Raw genomic sequence first — 16,972 nt, 5'->3', positions numbered from 1 at the left:
GATGACCGAGCTGGTCTAACCGGATCGAGAACGTTCGGGGCCGAGATGTCCCCTGTTATTATCCTTATATCCACCATGGCTATATCGTTGTATGCAGATACATGCACACTCCCCGCCAGTGTGACGACGTACATGGACGTCTCCATGCGCCCAGTCAACTGTTCATCGGCCTCACGTTGCCTCCCCTCGTCTGCGGCTTGAGTTCGCCCCGGATAATCTGCGTCGTCCGCCATGCAGCCCATTCATTCACACCACGGAGCTCATGCGTCTCACCCGCAGCTATTGGAGGAATCAGGCCTCCACTAAGCCTGCGCATCGAGGCACTGCTCCTAGCGCGAACCAAATATGCCACGCTCCTTCGTGGGACCGATGCTTGCGAGCCAGGAGCCGTTATCACACGATGCAACGAGCTGCGAAGCAGTCCCCCCGTCCATTCCACAATCGTGTCTCCAATGTTTACAATGACACACCCCGGCTCCGGCTTGACATGGCGCCAGTTGGCCATTGCGTTTTCACAGCCTGCCGGAAGGATCTGCAGGCCGCCCACTGCATTGAATAGCAGCGTGATGGTGCCGATGTCTGTGTGGCCGCCGAGCGTGATGCAGTCGTATTGGGGGCTGGCTTGTGGCTGCGCAAGAAGCAGACGGACAGAGGTTTCTGATGTCTCATCCAGCGGGCTGAGCGCGCTGAGCGTTCCGGGCTCGAGACCCAGCTGCTCATCGAGTCGGGCCAGAATCACGTCCGCGACCGAGTGAGCATGTTTAATGAACTCGCAAATGTCGGCTCGCTTGTCTTCGATAGGTCCAACGTTCTTGCGAAAAGGACAGTTGCCAAGCATGTCGTCTTGGTTGATAGAGTATAGTTCCATGCAATCCGTCTTCCCGTCGTCCGTCTTCAGTTTCCCTTTTTGCTTATACCTGTAGCTCATGTTAGTCGACTGCCCAGCTGGTAGCTATCGGGAACGTCTTGGTCGCACCCAGTGAGGTCGTGGGGTGGTTGGTAAGCATAACTGTCGAGAATGGACTGATCGAGGGCAAAAGTCTCGGCAGTGAGAAGAAACATTTTCTCTGCATCTTGTAATAGGACCTCGCCCTCATATGAGTTCTTCAGATCCAGCAAGAAAAAGCCCCACTCGCGGCAGGCTTCAAACAGGCGACTAGCCTCTACTTTGCTTTTCCCTTGTAGCTCCTGGAGTGATACTTTCGGTAGAGGAATCGAGGGCGTGTCGGAGGGAAAGGGGGGAATCTGATCAAATTGCCTGGCTGTTGGCATTTTAGTTGTCTGAATAATAAATATGGCGGAAGCTCTAGTAATGACCGTCGATCGTAAACGTGTCAATTGCCAGGAGTGTATAAGAGAAGTGCCGTTGGTTGAACCAAAACGCTTAAAGGCAGGATCCTTCACGTGATTTCCCCTCTTGAACTCATACCTGGGTAGTTTCTAGCTTCTCGCCAGATAGGCTAGCGAGATATAGCATAAATTGCAAGCTAGTAAAGCATATCCCGCCATGGATACAACACCGGGGTACCAAGACCCGATTCCAAATACTATTTAGATTATATAGATAGTGATGTTAGAGAGATACTATATCACGACGGTACTTGCTAGCATGGCGTGGTACTACCGCCTAGCCTATTAGTCGTTTTGGTTGGAGCGCTGACAGGGCTGCTCGTGCATTCGAGCATTATCAACTTGTCCTGACGCAGACAGCACGGCTGTGTCAACACTCCAAGAAAACTGTAGAAGAGATGGGCACCTCCCAACAAGCGCAGTATCACAGCACACCGCCAAGTTGCCCCGTCGTGATGTGGGCGCTTGATGCCAAACAAATAGTGTCCGGGGTGTATCTGATGACAACCTGTCCGATGGAGAGAGGACTATCTCCAACCACCGCCCTGCCCGTCATGTACGATCATCTGGACCGCGAGCACTGTAAATAGTGCGACCCTTTGATAATCCAATCGTGATTCGTGGATAACTCCACTGATATGCAAGAACGCTAATTTCAAGTTGAAAACCTCACAGATAACTTTTCGGGGTTATGTTGCCGTTGTAGCGTTAGTCGAAGATTCTCTCAACCATAAAGATGAGAGGCGCCGGAGGTGGAATGAGGCTTGAGAGTATAGTCCTCTTGAACCATTGGATAATCTTGCTACTGATGTACACCCATAGATCCGCTTGCTCTTTGTAATTGGTCCCAAATAATGTTTTTGGAACGCTCGGCATGGTTGTGGTTGGCGATAGATGGCCTCAACTTTGACGCGTTTCGCTTGCTTGTAGCAACATGTAGACTTCAGCAGGGTTCAGAAAAGGTGTCTGCCTGTCACGTTGCGCACATCTTTGGAGGATAAGGCTCACGCTGTTCTTATTCTCTGGTTGTTGCTGCATCTATCAGTGTGGTGCGGCTAATGTGAGTTTCTCTTTAGACATGGTTCGAGTAACTGTTGCCGAGACGTAGGGCACCAGCCGCAGCCATGCCACTCTGCTCGGCGTTGTCTTGATGCCCGATTCAGCTCCAGCCTGGATAATATGACCTGTAATCTCAGCCCTGTATTGCACACATCAGTCGCCATGTCCCATTTGCCAGAAATGAATACTTGTTGACTCAAGTTCAGCCCTAGACGGGGTGAGCTTGCATCGTAGAACCAATCAAGCTGAAAAAATGCTGGCTTTGTCACCAAAGCAATGTCTCGCTCAGCCCATCGCCAACCCACACCTAACATCTTCCAAAGCCCGAGTCAAGTATGAACAAGTGCTGGTTCTGCCATCACCAACTTGCGACGACACGAGATATCATCCAAATTACCATCATTCAATTACTTGTATGAAGCTCAATACGCATAGATCGATTTCTTACAATCGCGAATCGGGCCCTGACCAGGGCTTGTCCAGACTCTCACGAGCATGGATGGACCGGTGCCAAACGCGACTCTCCGCAGCGCGTTGCAGCTTTGCTTCGAGTCCATGACGTGCAAAACCATTATTGCCATCATCTTTGTGGCGCTATGGCAAAGAATGATATGCAGACCGAAAAAACACAAATTGTTTCCAGTTTGGGCGACAATTGAGATTGCCATTGCAAGCTACATTCTGCGTGGGGATGGCTTGGGTCGCCGAATTTTGTGTGTAGAGCATCAATGATGTTGATGTCACCCCTGACGCCTAACATGCTGCAGTTCGTCAATCAGACGGTTTAGAGGCTCGTTATTTGGCATCACGTCAACCCACCAAATCCTCGTCAATCTTCACGGGCTAGATCGTTTCATGTCACAGCCATTCCACACTCTGACGGCCGTACCTGTCCAGTACACCCTCCTCACGCGAGTCTTTGGGGCCGTCGACTCACCAAACCTCAAAACGAAGCTCGAAAAGTCCTTCAAGGATCTTATCGCACCCGTCGAACGGCTGTTCCTCAACGAGGCCGCCGTCACCGCTGCCGTAGAAAAGGCTGGAGTGGAGGTACGAGCCGCCTCGTTTGTCACTTTTTCTACTGATGCCGCCCATATGAAACGATGGGAGCACTCCGCGGGTATTCGAGTGATTGCGCCCGCCGGGCCTGGGAATCGAGCCATGGTCGAAGCAAACCTCCAGAGCTTGACCAGAGATTTCGGCGCCTGCATGGCAATACCTCTCCTCTATGGCAAAGATTTCCTCAATCGATATCAACAGCTGCTCGAAGACTTTTGGACATTTGACAACGACTTGTTCCCGTTGTTGATGATAGGAATTCCCCCATGGGCTCCATTCAAGATGATCAAGCGGGGACGGGCAGCCCAAGCCCGAATTCATTCTGCGCGAAATGGAGGCCTTGTACCGGCGAATTGACCAGTATCAACGAGGAGAACGCGTCGACTTTGGTGCCGACATGTCCGACGTCAGCAGCACGGCTTTTGAGCGAAATAGGGTATATGTGAGAGAGGGTTGGTCGTTTACAGAACGCGCATGGGGAGACTTTGGCATGTTATGGGGGCAAAATGCAAAAACACACCCTGTGCTTTTCTGGTTGCTGGTCTACGTCTATTCGACGCCCGGCCTCTTGGATCGAGTCCGAGCCGAGGTGGCGCCTTACGTCTGCTTATCCCAGGCAGATCCCCCCGAGATCACGTCGATGGACCTGTCCGCCTTGTCGCGCAACTGCCAGCTCCTGAAGGCTAGTTTATTCGAGACATATCGGCTGGTGAACGAGCCCACGTCGATACGATATGTTACGAAGCCAATGACTCTCAACGATGGCGAATTCAAGCACCAACTTCGATCCGGCATGTTTGTATCTGCACCGCTTTCGCTGATCAACCGAGACCCGTTGGTATTTTCAGACCCAGAACGCTTTATCCCCGAGCGCTTTCTCGAGGTGGACTCGGAGACTGGTAAATCTGTAGCGCGGTATGGCAGACTGCGGCCGTGGGGCACTGGCCCGGCCATGTGCAAAGGGCGTACGTTTGCAGAAAGGGAGATCATGTCTTTGGGTGCAGCTATTATTAGCATTTGGGATATCGCTCCTGCAAGCGGGACGTGGGAGTTGCCTGCTACGATACCTGGGACTGGGGTGAAGAAGCCAGAAAAGGATGTTCGCGTGGTGATTTCGAGGAGAACTGTGTGATTTGTAGGCGGTGAATGCCAAAACATTGCAATCCTACGCTACTTTTGTGTATTATAAATAATGTACGGGGCGACATCTGATGCGTTCTACGGGGGATCTGAGTACCTCCGGTTTACACTATATAATTTACTTTTGTAGGGGTCCGAATTTTCTCCTCTTCTCTCTATCCCTGGCTATATTTGTATTGTTCGTGGTCTGCGACGACATCTTAGATGGCTGTTTTCACATCATGCTTCGATAACCGGACTAGATCGGGCCTGCTCTTGAATCCGGCCACATGTACCCTTTTCCCCTCTTGAGTAATATATCGGAAGCTTCCCTTGGGGTTGGGAATGTGCAAATTAATTCAGCAGTCGAGTCGCATGTCGCCGTCACGTCTGGTCATAAAGGGCCAATGCGTGTTGTATCTCAGGAGCCTACAAGGCAGACGGCTCTATGTTAGATTTCCCAACTGGTTTGTATTGGCCTTTCCAAGTCTGGAAACAAGAAGTCATCTTTAGTCCCGTTATCTCCAGCTTTTGTCGACTTGTCGGGATACATTTGGATGGGCTGCAAGATATGATGAAGCATCCTTATACCCGATAAGTTGCATCGACTGGCACGTCTTGTACGCTGCCCTCGACCAGTGAGGCGTCAAAGGCAGACTGCATGAATTCCTTGCCGGTAAAGATTAGTCTGGGAGCAGCAACTGTCGAATCCTCTGCGGTCGCGTCAAGAGCCGGGTGTAATAAATAAAAGCCCTGACGGGATTCGAAAAAGATAGCATCACGGCGCATTCTGGTGGAATGTCTTCCTGCCGGATAAAGATTAAGGGTTAGGGCTGAAGAAATCATTCGGCCCGTAAAAGTCTGGTGACATCAGAGGCGCCAGACCGTCAGTCTCCTTGATTAAATAAAACCAGACACCATGAACTCCCCGTCGAGGAAAATCATGCGGCCCTCCATTTTAGGGAACTGCAACACCGCTGAACCCTGGACAGTTACGTCACTGGGGCCCTCGCATGAGAATCGCGGCTGTGTACGAAACAACGCCGTGTCTCAACTTTATCTCGACCGGACCCTTCAACCCACTGGTCCGCGGGGCGATGGCGATTTTTGCTCCGAGCCATTCAGATCGATGGCTGATAATTGATGATGTTCTGGCGGATCAGAGGAATGGGGAACAAAACTTGGCCTTGGGAAAAATTCATCGTTGGACATTGATCGTACTGCTACACGCTTGGCAGGGAAGGCCAGGCTTTGAGCTGTGGTGAAGAAGCAATCAAACCCGGGGCAACTCTGCACGTTCGAAACCAGACGTCTGGGAAGCATTCAATGTTCGGCTCTCGTTTCCTTGCGTCTCCTTTGCCCCCAGGCGCCCTGCTGCATAGTCATCAACTTTGGCAAACACGGTTGCAGTGTCAGTATTGAGCAGAGAGGGTTAGGGTTAGTCGGGTCAACGCGACCGAGCCCGTCAGCCTTGAACCGCCATGCAACCTACTCCGTACTCTCTGCTTCTTTATCAACCGACCAGTTCGCCGGGATACCCTTGATCTCTGGCCCACCCGCCGACTGAACGGTGCGGGCGCCCGGGGTTGTCATCGGTGTCGTCCTCAAGCGTTCAATGCTGTACCGCAAAGCCACGATATTGGCCAAAGGCAGCCCTTTTTGGCCACCCCTTAACTCCGTATAAGGGAATCGCGTCAAAGGAACATCAAAGTATGCAAGGCTTTGCTATAGAGTCTTTTTGCTTGACAATTAGACGCGATAGCGGCGTTGAATAGCAATTCTCTGTTAGGCAACCTCACCGTGTCATGCCCGTTTCAAATACAGATTTGTGAGGGCCACATTCACCTCTGGGCGTTGATCATGATGAGTTTGGCGACTCCACTGTACGTCGCGTCAAGCTGCTAGTGCATGAACATGTAGGAGAGCATCGCAATGTCCCGAGTTGTCGCGCGTATGCCACATTGCTTCATTTGCCACTCTGCCTGGGATCTAGCGAATCATGTAGGCCAATGAACCCCGTCCAGCTGCTCTATAATTATCAAATCAGTGCTTCAATTATAGGTGCCTGTCAGCTGTGCCAATGAGTCTTGGATATGGAGATGTTACATCATCGGAGCCAACGCCTATTAAAATGGGCTCAAGGGAGTAGAGAATAAGAGGCACATTGACGCCGGCCCATTCAGCTTGAACCTCCTCTGTCTCTGATATTCCCTTCTCTGTCTACGGATGAAGTACATCTGCTATTAGTACAAGAAGCTAAGAGAACAGCGAGTCTTCTAGCCTTTTTTTCCGTCCCAAGACGTGGAGTGCTCATTTTCTCGTCCTTGGTTCCCACTTTGTCCTTGAGTGATCTGGCCTAGTGATACAGAGGTTCTGCACTTTTCTGACGTCTTCAACTAAACCGCCTCCGCCATTTCTTATTCATCTTCGACTAGCTCGGTTCTATCTTGTCTCGTCTTGTCCTACTCACGGAGTAGTCATGGCTACCCCCTCAGCGGCCCAGAACTTGGGGTCAGATATTTTCTTCAATACGTCTGTGCCTACCCTTAAGCTTGGTGTTGAAGACTCTATTTATCACCCTGAATCCACCAAAGGTCCAAACATGGAACAGCTTCAATGGCCTAGAATTCGAACCATCTGGCAGGATGCCTTTTCTGAGTTCTTTGGTACCATGATTCTCGTTTTATTCGGCTTAGGCGCTACTGCACAGAGCGCCCTTTCCAAGGGCGTAAAGGGCGAGTATCAGAGTATCCTATGGGGCTGGGGGTACGTCTTGAGATTCCTTTGCTAATAGCGTACTGAAACAAATTTACGGCAATGGTTTAGCTAACAGTATGAGATGTATAGTACCGGTGTTATGCTCGGGTCGTACGTCAGCGGCAAGTCTGGCGGCCACATCAACCCGGCTGTTACTTTAGCAAGCTGTGTCTTCCGCGGCCACCCTTGGCGAAAATTCCCAATCTACGCTCTAGCCCAGACACTTGGTGGTATAGTGGCCGCTGCTATTGTATATGGCAACTACCGCGTCGCCATTGATGAATTTGAAGGCGGCGTTGGCGTTCGCACCGTCACTGGCCCTCATGCTACTGCCGACCTCTTTGCTACTTACCCTGCTGGTGCTTTTATAACACGTACCAACATGTTCTTTGATGAATTCCTCGCTAGCTCAATTCTCCAGTTTATTATTTTTGCACTGTCTGATGAGTTCAACAATTTTGGTGCTGGCCCCCTCAAGCCCCTAGGCCTCTTCTTTCTTGTTCATGGCATTGGCGCTGGCTTTGGCTGGCAGACTGGTTATGCGATTAACCTCGCCCGTGACTTTGGCCCCCGACTAGTCACCTACATGGCTGGTTACGGCCCTGAAGTCTTTTCCGCTGGCGGCTATTACTTCTGGGTATGTTCTTTTGCTTCCTGTCTCTTGCGTCTCGTAATAACATTGGTCATTGCACGGAAAAGCAGCATCATAAAGACTAACAGCTGAATTATAGATACCTATAGTTGCCCCCTTCTTAGGCTGTCTGACCGGTGGTTTTCTCTACGACGTATTTATCTACACTGGTGAATCGCCTATCAACTCCCCCTATTTTGGTTTTGGCCGGTTTCTCAAGCCTCGATTTAATTGTTCAACGTGTTCGGCCGCATGCAAGAACAAGACGCACCATTCCCAGGTCTAGGTGAAGCATTCATACTTTTTTAATTTCTATAAATGACATTGAATGCCTGCGACGAGAAATGAGCAAAAAGCAAACACGGAACAGTTTGTGCAAAAATACGGAATTGCAATGGCAAGCGGAGGGACCAGAAAACGATGTCATCTCAGAAGGGCTAGTATTCTATCGGCGTAAGGGTTATTTTGGGTTGGGTCGAATTGGGTATTTTTCTTTTTCTTATTTCTTTTTTTTTTTTTGAAAATACTTTTCTCTTTTGACGGCTATTATATGAGCCGATAATTGTACGTATGGGATACTTGTTTCTTATCGAGCATTGTCAGACCGGAATCTTGCCAGTAGCGGCTACAGTAAATAATTTACAGCTTTCAAACTTGCCCTGTTGTCATTGTGTATCAAAAGTGCGAATTACGAAGTGCTGGGCTTTCTGTGAGCCAAGTTGTTTCGGATGGCTGCCTACCAAAGGGAATGTAGCGTGTCTCTTATCGCTCTGATTTTGTTCCTATGGCTTTCCGGGCGGCAGAAATACATTCTCCCCCTGTCACCACCGGGAATTATTCCAGGACCTCTCCTTGCGTGACTAACATCAACCCGTATTAAACATTAACAACTTACCCAGCGAGGTCGCTTTGCAAGTTGGGAAGGACTCTTTAAGGCACGGCGATGTCTATGCCTTCAAGTCACTTGCGGTCTGCAACTTGCAACCCCAGGATAACCGCACGCATTTAGGCTCATATAACCTTTGAACAGAAGAATCTTTTGATATTTTTCATGACAGAGGTGTTAAAGTTATCGTGTCGTAGAAACATCTCCCCAAGCTGCCCCGAAGCAGGAGGTGCTCAAACTACGGCTATCTTACCAACATGGAGCCTTTCATTCGCCGTCACGAGAATAGCAACCATTTCGATATTTGGAGAAGATTATCGATGAGAATAACGAAAACCTGGCCGAGTTCAGCTATCGAGCTGACATAACTGACCATTTGAACATTACAGCGCGTTTGATCGGGGTCCTGACTCCATCTCGGAAGGTAGCTCCCTCAATAAGCAAGTGGGGGACTACTTCCTCGTTCTTGGACTTTTTTTCTTTTTCCTGTTTTCGTCAGTCATGAGGCCGTGGAGCACGATGTATCGCGAATGGGCTGTATACAGCAAAGGGTCTGCAGAGTCGTCCAAAGCAGTTCTCGCCACTGGGGAACAAGCAACAGTTAGCATTCTTGAGGCATTGATTGAGTCCAACGACATAGAGTCCAAAAACGATATGTCTCCGTCAGAAATCAAAGTCTAATGCATCGTAATGATGCTTGCTGTTGGCGAGACGACATCATGGGCACTCACGTGGGTATTCCACTTTCTCCTTCGATCTGTCGTCGATATAATCTGGGCAGCCGATGCCTCTGTCGGCCACACTAAGGAGACGACTGGGTTGCATCAAATAACGTCGCTGCGGTGAAGGGAACATGATTTCGCATCAAATATTTTGACCCGAATGGAAAGTGAATAGCTTGTCAAGTCGTATTGATTGTTCATATTAATGCAGTATTGTAAGCCGCGATATACACCGACTTGGACAGCTCCGCTAGTGGTGATTACAGACACAAAGCCGGAAAATGACAATCTCGTGGACGCAGGCTGAAATACGACAAGATTTCTGCTACCGTTCCGACCATCATAGTTAATTCTCCGCATTAATCTAAAGCCGCGAAAACCAGCGGCGCGCAAGACTTCATTTACAATATCGAATTGCTAATAACTGAATTATCAATAACATGAATGCAGATGGCTATAAGGACACTCAGTTCATTGATTAGAAGCAGATAGGGTGGACCGATAGGCAGAGCCTGAAGTTCAAAGTTTGTGCTTATCTGGAAGAGTTCGAGTACGTGGCTTACAGTATCGATATGCACTGCATGCTTTGAAGAAATAAGATAGACCCTTATTTTTCTTTTAATATCTGCTCAACACGAAAACTTACAGTATAAAGCTAGAGAAAGACCGGCTTTTAGGTCACACTATATAGTGGAAATAAGAGGACGCTGTGATTATAATTCTATTAACTTATTTAGAAAAATTAAAAAAAAAACGGGCTAGATGGAGGGCATCCAGTAACACTGTATTTTGGCCGTACCTAGGCCAGGGAACCGTAACTAACCACGCAAGACACTATGAGTACACGGCGCACGCATCGCGATGCTTCAGACACGCTAGCCGACCGTGGAGCTAGCTAAAAAATGAATACTGTGAGCTAGTTTATCCTCATTGCGGAGGGATTGTATTTCTATATTACTTTAATTAAGATATTTCCCACTTAATAAAAGTTATTATAGGATAATTACGATTGCTTTTCTCTACTTACTTGCTTATTTTTCCGGCGAGCATTTTCGGCTATTTCTTGTACCGTATTCAAATAGCGCTTAACCTGCGCACTAATAGACAAGCTGTAGCTCTTACTCTCCAACTCATCACAGAAATCTAGACTTCATTTTCGTTTGGGACAAGGGAATTTGCTAGTTACAAGGAAAGCGAATACCGAGGGTGGTGGCCCCGGGTTAGAACAGAAGAAATCACAGTGCATCTAATATGCAAGTGTAATTAAATGTAATTTCTAAGTTTGTCCTCGATAACAGGGTTCGTCTGCCTGAAAACTTGCCGAATGACGTATCATCGTCCGTGTTGTTACGGCAGAAGCGGGCATCTCACACTCCCAACCCCAACAGCACCATAGTAAACGGTAATGAGTGTATCGCAGGGCAGTTCGTCTGGGCCATCGTAACGTTACGATGCACTTACTCGACAACTAGGCGACCGTGGTTCAGAGACGACGTACATTTGGATACAGTCTTTCTTAGATGCCGGGTACCAAACCCGTGCTTTATTCACTCTGCAATGTTCTTGGCTCTAAATAGGATTCGAGGAACAAGAAGAAGAAGGAGGGGGCTGGCGAGACTACCAGTTGTCGTATTAGTTGCTCGTCTCGGCAACAGCGAGGGTCCGACACGTCACTTTCCGAGGACCCGTCCCGTTATTTCTAGCTGACCACCTGCAACATGAGCTAGAAACAGCAAAGCTCTACCCTCCTTTTCCTCTTCATGCAGAATCTACCTGGGGTTCGGGTAATGCGAGTACTTGGTGGTGCTTCTACCTAGGTATTCAGCCAAGTATGGACAATTACAACTACCTTTCGGACGGGTCTTGCAGCTGGTCTCTGGAAATATTCCAAGTTACATGGCATGAATGCAAATAATATCAAAAGTGACCAGAGTAGCCCCATAATCAATTCAGCCGGATTACAATCGAATCGACCCTCTAATTGCCGATCTTAGTCGCCGACCACTTCGATCGGTTGATCGGCTGACCCCCCTGGAAGTTCCGGGGTCTGGTCGTACTAGCCGATGCTCCGGAATGGTGTAGATGCAAATCGCAGCCTTGTTCATGCTTCGTCACAAGACGATCGTTGTTTAGTTGGCTTACCAAACTTTTGTTTCTGGCCGGTTTCGTATCTGCAAGAGGTGTACGAAATCGTCGTTATAGTCAAAATCATACGTAATGAATTCAACCATATAAATCTGCAGTGCCACCCTAATAAAGAAATATTCTGCATGTAAGGCTATAGAAACATGAAGTACTCAAGAGTTCTTTGTCTTGGCGCTATACATGGTCGGCCAATAGGTAAGATCTGAGCCAGCAGCTCTCGTCTGGGGCCGATTATTCGCTCGATGGATTGCATGTTATGTCATCTTGATGCCACTTCTTACTAGTTTGTCGTCGGTTCTGCTGGCTATGCGTGACCGAAAGGCGGTCCCTCAACTATAAAAGAAGCTCAAGGACCGGCGTAATAGAACAAGGGCAAACAAAGAAAGAAAGCATCAACCCACCAACAACCCACCATTAGTAAATTTCGCTTCCCCGAACATTACAATGATCCTATACCGCGTCTTCCCTATCCTCGTTGCTGCTGTAGCAATGGCCCTTCCAAATCTTGAGAAGGAACCTGAGGCTGCTGCTGCTGCTCTTTGCCTACCTCCTTCCTGCTGCAACGATGTGAGTTGGAATTCTGGGTCCTTACTTCTATATACTGTACTGAATCACTGATTTATCGTTAATAAAAGTGGAGTGGCAACTGTCCTTATTGGCATGTAAGTCTTAATTTACCGCAACAAGAGTGCAAATTTCAAGATCCAATATTAACCACGTATGGCATGTAGAGAAAATGCGGCGGGTGCGCCTGCTGCTAATGGGCTGCATGAGCCAACCCATCACCAGCTCATGGAAAGATGCTATGTGACGGGAATTATCTGGAATCAAAACGCTCACTTACGCAAACACAATATGCCGTTGCCTCAAAGGTAACAGGATTATGCTGCTATCTGCAGGGCAATTGTTCTGTGGTATTTAGTTTCGTATAATTCCGCTCTTTACCTACTAGCACACAATTTCAGGCAAAATGGAAATCTCTATGTCTCCATGTGCGTAGCTAAAATCTTACATCATGCGTACGTTTGTTAAGTGTAGTCTTGATTACGTGACAGCCCTACTACTACTACTGTGCTTCTTGGATTTTATGCCTTTTCAGTTCATGCTGCGCTAGTTGTTATTCACGGGGGAAGATGGGATATATATCCAAACAGACAAGCGCTATAAAACCTGCTGCGTCGAGATCGTCACGCCGTCCAAGGCAACAACGAATTGATTTGTTCTCAGCTATCAGGCGAGAAGAGACACGGGCTACTTGAGAATTTGAAAACCAGACTTTGAGTAAGTGCACGAAAGTGACGATGTGGCTACGAACTCTCAACCCCATGGTTGCTAACGGCTAAACATTTGACCCGATGGCACTCTCCTCTTTATATGGCACGAAGGGTATAATTATTGTATAAATGCCGACATGGAAGAGTGGTATCTACTCTCAGGAAGGGTGGTGGACCGAGCTTCCCATGTCATCGTAATAGACTCTCAATTTATTGGTCATCATGCTGAGCTTTGCTGACTTTGAGAGTGCGAAAATGCCGTAGAGATAATTAATAGACGTGCATAATCGCAGATTGGAGGCCATCTAGAAGGGGGCATGCGACGACGGGGTTTTGAGGTCCCTTTTTAATTACCTCCTTCCTTAACGCAATCTTTGCGTCTGTTATTGGATGACCAAGACCTCGAATTTCTATATTTTTAGCAGAGTAACTTGAGCTCATAATACGGCGGACCGCAGCTTATTGCCAATGGCAATCCCCATGTCATCTATATTTCGCTGTAAGGGGCAAGACACACGCATGCCATTTGGCTGTGCTTTGCTACTCTAGGAACAATTCTATTCCTCCGTTCCTAGTAGATACATAATTTATCCCCATTCCAGACGAAAGTTGGTGGTCGGCGTTCATGCAGAAAGAAACTTCAACTTGATAGCGAAGATTTATGTTGATGTTATCCGTAGTTTATGCTGCTTTTTGGCCGATATAATCCCCGAACCTGGCCAAACCGAATTCATAGCCTGGTAAAGTCGATTAGCGTGGTGGGAAGGCTCAGCCCTGTCTACTGAATGTTTTATGAGAGACGTGCGCAACAGATGGCGCGCGGTGGATAAAACGCTGCTCTTCAATCATGAGATTGTGCCTCCCAGCTAGCAAACGGATGTCCCAGTCGATGGTGCGTTTGTTTCGTTGCTGAGCCAAACGCCACCTCACTATACTTGGCCGCAAAGTTCCGGCATCGTCCTCTTATCGGTAGATGGACGTTCGGTATGGTGAGTTTTGATGAGAAAGCTACGAAATAAACAAACGAGATTTTAAAAAGAAAAAGAAAGCCGCTATTTGTAGGTGGACATGACTAGTTGTTCTTTAGTTGTCTTGGGACTAAGCTTCATGTACCTCCCATAGACTGTAAGTGGAAGTAGGCGATGCTATGGTAGGTTGGTCAGAACGACGTATATATGCCCCTTCATCAGACGGCCTTGTTAGGCAATGCTGATTAAGGCTTTTAGGGCATGAGTGCTACGGCCGCTGTAGAAATGAAATTTTCTAACCCGCTAATGGACCGTTTTTAAAACCCAAGCCAGCTCTAATAGAAACGACGGCACATGTGGAGGGGGCCCACGCTGGTAAATTCCCTTTACGAATAATAGTTATAACTATAAAGCCTTTGTTATTAACGGCTGCTTCTTTGGCTTGTTACCAGCTTATACTGGTATACGGGTAGCACGACCTTCTCACACCAGGCAGAAAACACATGGAACTGGATGGAGGGCGTAATTTATGATGGAGCTAACGTCGGCGACAATTGTACGGGTATTAATAAGGCTGAATTCTCGTATAATAACGGTGTTTTTGCACTCGGCGCGGCCTACATGTACAGTATTGCAAGTCCGACGCCTATCTTTCTTGCTGTTCTTCTATATGCTAACGCGACCAGACCAGACAGTGTGGGCGGACAGAGTGACTAAACTTGAAGATTACGGTCTTAAGACTCTCTTTCCCGGAGGGGTCGCCGTTGAAATCAGCTGCGAAAACGTAGTTACCTGCACGACTGACATGGTCACATATAAGGGATTTATGCACCGCTGGTATACGATGTCCTGAAAACTTCCGTCGCCTCTACCATTAAGCAATGTACCGGCGGTGCCTACGGGCGGCAGTGTGGATTCAAGTGGGCGAGCGGCAAGTATGATGGCATAATAGAGGCTGGACAGGAAATGAGTGTTCTGGCAGCTGTTTCGTCGCAGCTTATCTACGTTGCTAACAAGGCGCCTACCACAGCGGACTCGGAGGGTATCTCGACTGGCGACCCGAGTGCTGGCTCGGGTGCGGATAATTTCCAAACCAAGGCCCAGCCGGTCACGACGTCGGATAGGGTAGGGCTAGTATTGTTACCGTTTTGCTTCTGGCTGGTGCTGGCGCTGTATTTGGATCAATGGCCATGAAGGAGTAATGTGGGTAGATAGATTGCAAGTAACGTGCATACACGTGTAGAGATGCGTCATTCAGAGCAGGTAACTGGTAGGCCAGCGAGACGGCGTCTACACTTGAAGAATTCTATATTTTATATATGCCGTGAAATCGTCATACAATGGCTAAGTTAGATATCTTGTATGACCTATGAGATGGAAGACAGCAGCTATGGCTTCCGAGACGGTAGTGGTGACCAGTGAAACTGCCCCATATGCTTCGACAAGGTTCCTTCCAAACACCTCATCAAAACCTTTTCGACCAAAAAGTTTATCTGCCCTGGCTTTTTGTGTTCTGGATGTGCCGAAATTCTTGTTGTGGCAAGTAATGAAAGGTTGTTTTGCATCGTTGATTCCTATCCAGTAAAGTAGACTCAGGGTCTGCCATCGTTTTGCGCTGGCATTCTTCAGACCAGGGTAAGCATTCTTCACGCCCCACGATGGATGAAGAAGGAGAAACAAAAGTGGCAGGTTACCCAGGGTTACAATTGACATGTCCGGTATATATTGATGTAGGATTGCGCCCTGTTTCAAGGAGCGTGTGCAACCAACACTCACCTTGTTAGCAGACCATTTAACTACCTGTTGGCCCAGCATAGAAGACACCGCGACACAAAATGTCTATTTTGCCATCTACGCCCAGAGCTGGAGCCCAAGCTTGGGAAGGCGATGTATTTGTTGGGCAATTTGGACCAAACGGAGCTGTGTAGAATGGTCCTGGATGTTTTTACCACTTTCAGGTGAAGACCGCCACAGGCCCTCTCCCAGAGCATTTAGAAAACATCTCGCGGTAGGAAGAAGTCTCTAAGAGTAGTGTGTTCATTGGACGACTCTCGATCGAGAAGATCAATTGTCTTCTGGCGGCACCATGCGCTGGCCGTGCAACCCAAACAGCCAACCCGCCTCTCCATGCCGGGGTTCGGGGGGTCATTGACACATGGGACCTACTTTGAATGGTGTCCTGCAGCTGCAGAGTCTATTCTACCCATCACGACTCGCCATGGTTTGATCTTAATCGACTTGCAACTCGATCCAGGGTGATGATGACGTCCATGTGGCTGAGAAATCGACCAACAGGGAGCCGCCATTGACACGACAGCCCACGTTTGCCGAGTTGATAGTGGAGCTGCAAGACGGATAGGGATGAGATGAGAGAAGGCATATTGGGAGCAGGGCAGGCACATCTTTGATAGGCGAAAAGATATGCCGTTGGAAGGCTTGTGCGGACGATGGTCCCTTTCGGCAAATACGTCACGGCTATGCGCACATTTTGCAATCTCGCACGACTATTCCGTAGAGGGCTTTCCACTCGTTCCTCGGAGTCCAACCTTTGCGTCTTGTACCTCTTTGATGGCGAGAGGACTCCCACCAGATATCCTTCGCAGAATTGAGGCTAATGGGCAAGTTGCGCTGATTGGGGCGAGGCAGGGAGTCGACGTTGGAGGCATCAGCTACCGCGTGTCCTAGTATTTGTAAAAAGCAGAAGATCAGGCCATTGAGCTCTAACTAGGTCTTGTAACCCTTAAATTGTGTAACTATCGTGACCTTCTAATGGCTTCTACCACTAGGTCTGTGTGACAGCCTCCAATTTCATGCAGCGCTACTTGCCAAAAGGATGAGTGCTGCATCATTTGTTTTTCCTCCGAAAAAAAAAAATAATCTCTGAGTGCTAAGTCCTCCAAGGCTCCTTCTCGGTAAAATGACATCGCCGGAGGAAGATTCCGTTATTTCCAGTCAGTTCATGTCGAAAATACTAGCCCTCGCAGCATTATCTCACCTCCGTA

The 16,972-nt window shown here is 48.4% G+C and overlaps 3 protein-coding genes across 3 annotated transcripts; 2 read left to right on the top strand and 1 right to left on the bottom strand.

Annotated features, from left to right (window-relative positions):
• Positions 1–114: 114 nt before the first annotated feature.
• Positions 115–1,518, bottom strand: J3458_014396 (uncharacterized protein). The gene has a single exon (XM_066120533.1). The coding sequence runs from the start codon at positions 926–928 to the stop codon at positions 155–157; it is 774 nt and encodes a 257-aa protein (XP_065974366.1). The 5' UTR covers positions 929–1,518; the 3' UTR covers positions 115–154.
• A 1,386-nt stretch (positions 1,519–2,904) lies between these two features.
• On the top strand, positions 2,905–4,600 carry J3458_014395 (uncharacterized protein; the record flags this gene model as incomplete). Its single annotated transcript, XM_066120532.1, has 3 exons — positions 2,905–3,122; positions 3,177–3,710; positions 3,760–4,600. 3 exons carry the CDS (start codon positions 2,905–2,907, stop codon positions 4,598–4,600), a joined length of 1,593 nt encoding a protein of 530 aa, XP_065974365.1.
• A 2,466-nt stretch (positions 4,601–7,066) lies between these two features.
• Positions 7,067–8,600, top strand: FPS1_2 (glycerol channel; the record flags this gene model as incomplete). The annotated part of the gene is made up of 3 exons (XM_066120531.1): positions 7,067–7,353; positions 7,435–7,981; positions 8,076–8,600. 3 exons carry the CDS (start codon positions 7,067–7,069, stop codon positions 8,259–8,261), a joined length of 1,020 nt encoding a protein of 339 aa, XP_065974364.1. The 3' UTR covers positions 8,262–8,600.
• Between the last annotated feature and the right edge of the window lie 8,372 nt (positions 8,601–16,972).

Source organism: Metarhizium acridum (assembly GCF_019434415.1).
Source record: "Metarhizium acridum strain ARSEF 324 chromosome Unknown scaffold_320, whole genome shotgun sequence".
Lineage (NCBI taxonomy): Eukaryota > Fungi > Ascomycota > Sordariomycetes > Hypocreales > Clavicipitaceae > Metarhizium > Metarhizium acridum.
Note: the sequence above shows the minus strand (reverse complement) of the source record. Positions and strands in the feature narration are given on the sequence as shown.

Excerpts from the sequence above, each read along its gene's own strand:
- J3458_014396 (XM_066120533.1), bottom strand. The coding sequence starts at position 928 with ATGAGCTACAGGTATAAGCAAAAAGGGAAACTGAAGACGGACGACGGG.